Here is an 8954-nt window from a genome sequence, read left to right on the forward strand (position 1 = left end):
GAAAAGTGCTGTGGGTGGGCCTTGGGAAACAGGTTAGCAGGTAGCAGGTGGTGCTGGGAAGTGTGGGGGAGTGGGGAGTGTTCAGTGGAGATCCCTGAACAAGCATTCGTATGTTGAGGGCTACCTGTATAAACAATATTACACGGATTTCTATAAATAATATTTAGGGAGCTTTCTAACCCAGCCTTTTTTTGTGTACAAAAGCCAAGACTACTTGGATATGTTTCACACATCCGTCCGAATTATGTTTCATTACTTTTTGGGGCTTCCCACTAATTGCATTATAAACCAGATGCTCATTAGGCAGGCAAAACATACCAAGAGTGTTTTAAAAACAGCTTTATATGCCATGGCTCTTCGTTTCATCAAACTACCAAAATCAACGTATCAACTTACACAATTGTGATGGTTTTCAAATAAACTACATGTGCATTTAAAAACGGTTTGTGACTCAACATTCACATTAAAAACAAAAAACAAAAAATGAAATCACAATTGGCTCACCAACCATAACTTCAAATACTTTGGTTTTCTACAATTACATAATTGTTAAAACTTCTCTAACATACCTTTCTTAGAGAGGAGGAGTACTATACGTGGACAAATTTCATTCTAGCATTAGAACATGTTTGCAAAGCGTATTTTACACATGAAGGTTTTAAAGAAGCCAAACAGAAAGGGCTAGCCTCCTGAACTTTTTGGTCTACACAGCTGTCCCTCTTTCCAAATTCTGTTTAATTTCTGCAGTGTATTTGCCGTAGAACCTCTCAGCCTTTTTATTGAACTTGGCATTCCGCTCATTAATGTAGTCGATATCTGCATCGTCATTGTAAGAACGTCTCCGGCTGTATTTTTCACGTTTTTGAATTCTGAAAGAGAAACCAAAATACTCAGCCTATGTTTGTATATACTGTGTTTCCCCGAAAATAAGACCCTGTCTTATATTTTTTTGAACCCTGAAATAAGCGCTTGGCCTTATTGCCATGCACTCAAAAGCCCGATTGGGCTTATTACCAGGGGATGTCTTATTTTGGGGGAAACAGGGTAGTTACATCTTGAATTCATATTTTAATGAGGTACTGGATGTTCTTCATTTGAGACAGTAATAGATTTTTTTCCCCCTTGTATATTCAGCTAATGGGGTCAACGGGAATAAAAAACTCCATTAATCCATTCCAAAGCAAATTAATCTCTGGGTTCTGTAGTTAATATGAGTATTTAAGAATCATTTAAAAGGGGCAAAGCCTTGCCTGATAATTGTATTATTTGAAAAATGAATAGGAAAGAAAACGAGATGGACTCTATAAGTACAGAGTGCTTAAATAATGCAATCTGAAATAAAACATCAGCAGGAGGTCTATGATAAGTACATATACAAGATGCTTAATAAATTTAAATGTGCTGTTCATTATGAATATGGCACTTACTGTTTTTCAAGATCTGAAACCATTTTGTCAACACCTTCTTTGGAGGGCACATGAGTTCCATGGAGTAAACTATTTGAAGTTGGAAAAAAATCTTCACCACTGAAGGAGAAAAAGGAGAAAATAAACGTTAACAGTAACATTTTTGGGGAATTTCTCTAGCTCAGGAATTTGGGACAAAAAATATCTATCTCGCCCGTTATGGTAGCGCTGATTAAGAGTCTGTACTCTAATTCCACATCTGTAATCTTTTCCACTTTTCTCATTCTCTTTAACTAAAATTGAACCAGGTAGATGAAACATTACCCCTCTACTTTAATACCAGCTGTGCAAAATTATTTAGAGGTAGTCCTTGACTTAGGACTGGTCATTTAGTGACTGTTCAAAATTATAATGTAGACCGAAAAAGCTACCGTATTTTTCGGAGTGTAAGACGCACCTTTTTCCCCCCAAAAAGAGGGTGAAAATCTGGGTGCGTCTTATACTCCGAATGTAGCTCCACCCAGCTTCTCAAACGGAGGTTTCAGAGGCTGAAAAAAGCATCAGAAACGAAGCTTCAGAAAAAGAGCCTCCAAACAGAGCTTCAGAAAAAAAAGCCTCCAAACAGAGCTTCAGGAAAAAAAGCCTCAGAAACAGAGCTTCAGAGGCTTTTTTTTTGCTGAAGCTCTATTTCGGAGGCTTTCAGAAGCAGAAAAAAGTTTTTTTTTCCAGAAAGCAGAAAAAAAAAGCAAGGCACAGAGCTCACAACCAATGAACCTGTTGCTAAAATTCACCTCTGGAAACAGCTGATTGGTGGTATTCCGGGAGGCCGATCCACCCGCCAATCGGCTTTTTTCTTATTTTCCTCCCCAAAATCTAAGGTGTGTCTTATATTCCAAAAAATACGGAACTTACACCCAGATTCATCAACCTCGCATATACACCCACATGTCACATTTTGGGCAACCAGCTGCATTTATGGACGTTTGCAGTGTCCTGTGGTCATGGGACCATGATTTATATTTTTGCCAGAAACCACTATTTCTAATTTGCAGCAAAAAAAACACCCTATAGCAAACAATGGTTTTGCTTAACGACTGCGGCATTCGCAATGCAATGTGCACAATCACATGGTAGCCTGGTTTATGACTTATGATCAAAATTGCAGGCTCAATTACCATCCTAAGTCATGGACTACTTGTATTCTAATTTAGGGGTCTCTAACCATGGCAACTTGGCTGGCTGAGGGACTCTGGTAGTTGAAGTCCACAAGTCTTAAAGTTGCCAAGGTTGGGAGACCCCTGTTCTAATTCATATGCCTTTGGGAATGATCTCATTTGTAAATATTCATTCTAGATCCTTCTACCACATAATAATAATAAATTACTATTACTATTAGGCTTCTCATCGTTCCTATCACCCATCTTCTCCCACTTATAACTGTATGACTGTAACCTTGTTGCTGGTATCCTTAAGATTTATATTGACTGTTTCCCTATGACTATTATTAAGTGTTGTACCTTATGATTCTTGACGAACGTATCTTTTCTTTTATGTACACTGAGAGCATATGCACAAAGACAAATTCCTTGTGTTGCCAATCACACTTGGCCAATATTCTACTGTATTCTATTCCAGAAAAAAAACTGTGAAATAAAATTACTTGCCTTTCTTCTCTTAATTTTCCATACTTTTCCAGGTCAGGTTTAATTTGCTTGGTCAACCGCCGATACTGGCGTAATTGAGCAGCTGCATAGTCTACAGAGCAAAGAAATTAGCTTAGTGAACAATAAACCTTTACTAAATAGGGCAACCTATCTCAGCAATATTGTGATTCCCTCCGCAATGATAAATACATTTGTGTAACCCCTTTCTCAGGAGCAAGATGAAGAATATTTAAAAGAATAAATTATGGCAAATGGACCGAAGTTTATTAAACAGAAATGTTTTGTTACTCATCCAAGTAAGTTCTTCAATCAAAATGAATTTTCTTTTGGTTAGGTTAGGCATAGAGTCTGAGAGTCCTTGGAATGTACTAACTCTGCCAGACTGACTGCAGCAGGATTTCCCCCCAAAATGAAATGCAATAATGTAAATAATGTTCTTCATTTACATATTGAATTTCATTTTGGGAAGAAACTCCTTGCAGTCAGTATGGCAGAGTTAGTACATTCCAACAACTTTCTGCCTAACCAAATTTTTTTCATTTTGATTGAAGTTACTTGGACGATTAACGAAACGTCTCAGTTTAATAAACTTTGGTCCAGTTGCCATGATTTAACCTCTTTAGATATTTTTGGCCTAGATGATTTGAGTCTTTGTTTACATAAAGAAGAACAGATCATAAATAAAGCTGCTTTGATTGACAAGTATCTCTGACTTTTGCTCTCAATTTGAATTTACCATGACAAACAGGAGTTTTGACAATGTTCTCACTTTGGCTGGGTAACCACGATCAATTCTGAAAATATTTCATGATCCCCTTCCAATTTTCTTATGACCCACTGGGCCAAGTACTACAGAAGAACCCCTGATATGAGCCACTGCGTATAACTTTCTTTTTATTCAACATGTATTTGAGAAGAGTAAGGATCATTTCCCCCTACCTGAAAACCCAAGATCAGGATTTCTCTTCTTCCTTTTCCTCTCAAAGCGTTCTGCATCTTCCGCACTTACTTCTAGCAGCTTTACTCTCTCATAATCTTCCCCTTTCAGCAGGCATTCCTAGAATACAGTAAATTCATTTTAATAATTTAAAACACAGATCCTCATAAAATGTTCCTGTGTGAGCTAAAATTTATATTTCCTTATAAAATTAGTCTTCAGCTGAATTATACGTGATCTGCTGTTGATTTCTCTTTCTCTAGTCATAATAATTCCAACCTCTTTTGACAAGTGTTCTAGAACAGGGGTCTGCAACCTTGGCAACTTTATGACTTGTGGAGTTCAACTCGCGCTGGTTGAGGAATTCTGGGAGCCGAAGTCCACAAGTTGTAAAGTTGCCAAGGTTGGAGACCCCTGTTCTAGAACATCCTGACAAAAGGAATGAATGATGAAATCCCTTGTTTAAATCATGCCTAATCCAAATACTGGGTGGGCTGATGCAAGCATATGGCACGAAAGAATAAGAGTTTCCTTGAAATCACAAATGCATCCTAATGTTATATTGGAAATTCTAAAAAAAAAATAATATGTGAACTATGGCTTTACTCGTTTGATGAAGGGTTATGAAATCTCAATTTTGGAATAATAACAGAATTTTGATCTTTCAGAAGCTACATTGGGCCCTTTCATTTAAAACATAAAAATATCTATCTTTTACAGAATTATTTTGAGAGTTATTAATGTACATCACATGTTTTGCACACTAATGCAAAAGGGCTCTATTTGGAATGCCAGTATTTTCCAGTAATGGTGCAAGTATTGTATCTATCATTGCTCATTTCTAATATAACCCAGTGAAAAAACAGTAACCGTTAAGGACTTTTTTTCTTAGTTTTCTAATTGTCTTAAAGATACACATATTATTTGCTTGTTTACCTTTTTCTTTTCTTCCACTTTGAGTTCCCATTCTAAGCGAGCCTTTTTTGCTTCCCAGTTGGTTGGTAACTTCAGCCTTTTATCTTCTTCCACAACTTCCTGATGATTTAGTTTACGGGCTTCATTCTTTTAAAAATAAACAAGAGATAACAACATCTCCCATTTACTAGCGATTGATAAATTAGAAAATAGAAACAAATCAGCAGCAAAAAATTAAGAAAGCTACAAACTCCACCAATAATAAGAAATACTCTGCCAGTGAATGCTAAATTCTCATGGCAATGCAAATAAAAATTGAAAAACAGATCCTGCAGCTGAGGTTTATTAATCTGCTTATTGGTGGGCTGTTACTGCATAATAGTAATTGTTCTGACTCTGTCATTTATTTTAACCTAATACAACAAGCAATACCCAGGCGAAGAACATGGTGATTTAAGGACAACCCTTAAGGCTGGCTACTACTGAAGATGGTGAGTGATGTTCTCCTTCTTGAGCTGATGAATTGCTAAAGTTGTGTGTTTTTTATATACAGCCTGTTTTCAGTGGTTCCTGAAAGTGGAGTTTCAGTGATTCATTGGCTCCAGGAAGGATACCGCCATCTGCCATTTTTTAGTAGTAGGCAGTTGGTTTGTAAATACATGTTCTGACTTAGGAATTTGAGTTAAAGATGAATTTAGGAGCTCTTTCTTTACCCAGGCACTACCTGTAACATTACTCCTCAGCCTTGGTAATATAAAAACATTCATTTATGGCTAGTGATTCCCAGGACCTCAGATTGCCTCTTAATTGTGGAGTTGTTCTCAAGATATTGGCAATGTACTTCTAAGAATATGAGATCAGCTCGTTTCCTATTATTTTCACTTTCAGCAATCCTGAAAAGATGCAGGCATGTAGTATCTCAGAAGATCAGTTTCCATGGTTGTCCTGCTCCCAGTACTAAGACTGTACTACACACACACACACACACACACACACACTTATCCCATTTATATGGTTGCCTACCTCAACAAGTGACTCTGGGCAGCAAACAGAATTAAAATAAAAACTCTTACAAATTTTATATCCTGAAATACCAACTTTTTTTCTTCTCACCCTCTTCAAGCCATTTTCTATCTTGCATGCTAAATTGTTTCCCCATAAATCTTGTACACTGTGCTATATAATTTAATTAGGTCTCACAAGGGTATGATCCAGCAGATTTACTATTCTGGGATTTGAATCCAAAAATCACAAAGTAACCTTACCCTTTTCAAATGAAGCTCTCGGAATTTTCTAAGCCGTTCTTCTCTCTTTTGGGCAGCAGCTTCTTCAGCTGTCATCAGACTGTCTGAAGTGTTGGAAACCATCTGGAGTATCCCCCACATGTATTTAAAAAAATAATAATCCGGGGTTGAGATAAACGGTTATACAATACACTATGTATAAAAAGCAGTTTCACAATCAGAATTGCATATTAAATAAAACACTAGTTAAACATATGTTATACTTGCTCTCTTTTGTTACCATACTGATTTTAGCCACATTTCCTTTTAATTGACACGAGCCTACTTGTTATGGATCGGTTCTATTGCTTCTTTCATTTTAGCCCATGGTTTGGGATCTGACTTGGTGGATATATGGGATCAATTTTTATTATTTTCACTGCTGTTATTGTCTTATTTGTACTAGTTTAAAACCATTACCAAGATGTGTCTAATTTTGTCACTCAGGGTCTGATATTTAATACTGTATTTTCTAAAGAGATCAAAAAGTTCAAGACACAGGCTTTTGAAGTATAATTATTGTCTTGAGCTTTAACAATACAGTACCAAGAGAAAATAAAAAACTTTCATAGTAAACTCTCTCTACCCATTAAAATTAAAATACAGAAAGGGATCAAGGATGATGGAGTAGTTTATCAAAACCCAAGAAAAACCAATTATCCTTGTAAATCACTCTCAACAATACAATGTTAATAATTATATGTGTAGTATATCTATATGAACAATAAAATAAGAAGGGAAAAGAGGAATCTATGCAACCAAGATGCATAGATTCAATTACAGTGATGATGACGTGAACCATTGGGAGTCTTAAAAGGACAGATTACAGACAAATCATGGGAAAAGAAATCTATGCTGTTGCTAGGAGTCAAAAACAACTTGGATGGCTCCCAAATCAACAAATCAATGGGCAAAATATCTCAACATGCAAGAGGAGCAGGGATGAGGCTACACATAAAAAGGCTTTTCTCAACCGATTCCTAAATACAGGGGAAACGGAACGAAACTGATAATTTGCAGGATATTCTAAACTTAACACTTCCAGGATCTACCTATACACACCTGACAGTATTAACAAAGCAAACAAGAATGAGATTCTCTCTCTCTTATCCTCTTCCCCGCCATTAATTCTTCCCATCATCTGCTTTGACAGGGTCTCTTTTCCACAAAGCTCATGTATTCTTCTAGGCCAGGGGTCTTCAACCTTGGCCACTTTAAGCCTGGAGGACTTCAACTCCCAGAATTCCCCAGCCAGCAAAGCTGGCTGGGGAATTCTGGGAGTTGAAGTCCTCCAGGCTTAAAAGTGGCCAAGGTTGGAGACCCCTGTTCTAGGCATTGCTGAATTGCAGCTCACAGCAAGGCCGCACAGGCAGGCCGCTGGGGATGTTGGGAGTTGTAGTCCACCCCAGGTTCCCCATCCCTGCCACCGATTTAGAGCAACCACTCCGGCCAAACCAAACCACTTTTACTTCCCGGGATACAAGCAACCTTTCCCAACGCGGCGCCTCGAGGGTGGGGGTGGGGGTGGTGCTGGACTGAAGCTTTCGGTTACAATCCGGTGGCCAGGATTGCCCTACAACGAGCCCTTATCTCTCACCGTCTCACCATCCGCAGAGACTCCCGTATCCACAGCAGCCGCCATTTTGTCGTCGTCTCGGTAAACATCGAGCACTTCCGGCTTCCGCTTTGTGATGTCATCGAGGACGCGAATGAAAACAGACCTCCCTCGAGGGAGAGACATTCCAGCAGGAGGGCTCTATGTTTGGTTAGAAACCATCGAGATGCGTGCGCGAGCGGCTGCCATGGCGTCGGGGCGGGCGGTGTTAGGGTGCGAATTGAGCTGCAGCGCTTAAGTGGCCAGGCGAGGAATTGCAACCCACCAAAGAGAATAAAAAAGGGAAGGAGGCCCCGTCAGAAAACTAGCAAGGTTGAAAGCAACGTTGATCTCTTGGGAGCGAGTTCTGTTATTCTGTTCTGCAGAAACTTTCAAGGTTTCTGCTGCGGATTGAAAGAGAGCCAAAGCTAGAGCTTGCAAAAAAAAAAAAAGGAACCTCGCTTCCTTCATTTGCTCATTTCTTTAATGCGCTGTTTCATCGTCAAAATGAACATCAAAAAACGTCACCAAAAAAAGCACAACAAAGAATGTTCTTTCTGAAGATATACTTGATTATTCATGTAATAACAGCAGCGAGGATTGTATTTGCGCAAAATTGGAAAGCAGGGAAAATACCTCTGGAAGAGGAAGTAATTTAAGAAAATTTTAGACTCTGCAGAAATGAATAGATTAACTTTGAAAATTAAAGAGAGGATTCAGAATACTTTAAGATATGGGGGTCAATGTTACCATTGGCTAGAAAAGAGATATAGATAAACGAATTGATAGTTATGCAAGAGAATGGTATAATTCAAATATTGTATTTTTGAACAGTGGTTGTAATAGATGAAGAGAAAATGAAGAAAGAAGAAATAACAAGAAGATAATAACAAGATAACAAGAAATAACAAGAATAACAAGGAGCCTGAGTGGCGTAGGAGGCTAATGCCTCCTACTAAGGCAGCATTTAACATCCAGCTGCCTGCAATTACTGCGAGTTCAATTCTCACCAGGCTCAAGGTTGATTCAGCCTTCCATCCTTTCTAAGGTGGCTAAATGAGGACCCAGTTTGTGGGGGCAATAAGCTGACTTTGTATAAAAAATATACAAAAGTATGAAGGCTATTGCTTAACGCATTGTAAGCTGCCCTGAGTC

General features: G+C 38.3%; 1 protein-coding gene across 2 annotated transcripts; it reads right to left on the reverse strand.

The window, feature by feature from the left end:
* Positions 1 to 324: 324 nt before the first annotated feature.
* SYF2 (SYF2 pre-mRNA splicing factor) lies at positions 325 to 7883 on the reverse strand. 2 transcript variants are annotated; one of them, XM_070949578.1, is made up of 7 exons: positions 7803 to 7883; positions 6188 to 6289; positions 4944 to 5069; positions 4010 to 4127; positions 3071 to 3161; positions 1428 to 1526; positions 325 to 869 (listed from the first exon to the last, which is right to left on the reverse strand). In XM_070949578.1, the coding sequence occupies exons 1-7, from the start codon at positions 7845 to 7847 to the stop codon at positions 704 to 706; spliced, it is 747 nt and encodes a 248-aa protein (XP_070805679.1). In that variant the 5' UTR covers positions 7848 to 7883; the 3' UTR covers positions 325 to 703. The 2 variants fall into 2 exon arrangements, with proteins under 2 accessions (XP_070805679.1, XP_070805678.1); XM_070949577.1 differs by having other exon boundaries at positions 7811 to 7870.
* Positions 7884 to 8954: the final 1071 nt, after the last annotated feature.

Source organism: Pituophis catenifer, unplaced genomic scaffold, assembly GCF_029215685.1.
Source record: "Pituophis catenifer annectens isolate HBS135680 unplaced genomic scaffold, rPitCat1.0.hap2 SCAF_9, whole genome shotgun sequence".
Taxonomy (NCBI): Eukaryota; Metazoa; Chordata; class Lepidosauria; order Squamata; family Colubridae; genus Pituophis; species Pituophis catenifer.

Bases quoted from the DNA above. Each gene is read 5' to 3' on its own strand.
- SYF2 (XM_070949577.1), bottom strand. From the start codon at position 7,870: ATGTTTACCGAGACGACGACAAAATGGCGGCTGCTGTGGATACGGGAG. The intron at 5,070-6,187 runs GTAAGGTTACTT...TATTTTTAAAAG, and splicing joins GAGAGCTTCATTTGAAAAGG to AATGAAGCCCGTAAACTAAA. The intron at 1,527-3,070 runs GCAAGTAATTTT...TTTCTCCTTCAG, and splicing joins GGAAAATTAAGAGAAGAAAG to TGGTGAAGATTTTTTTCCAA.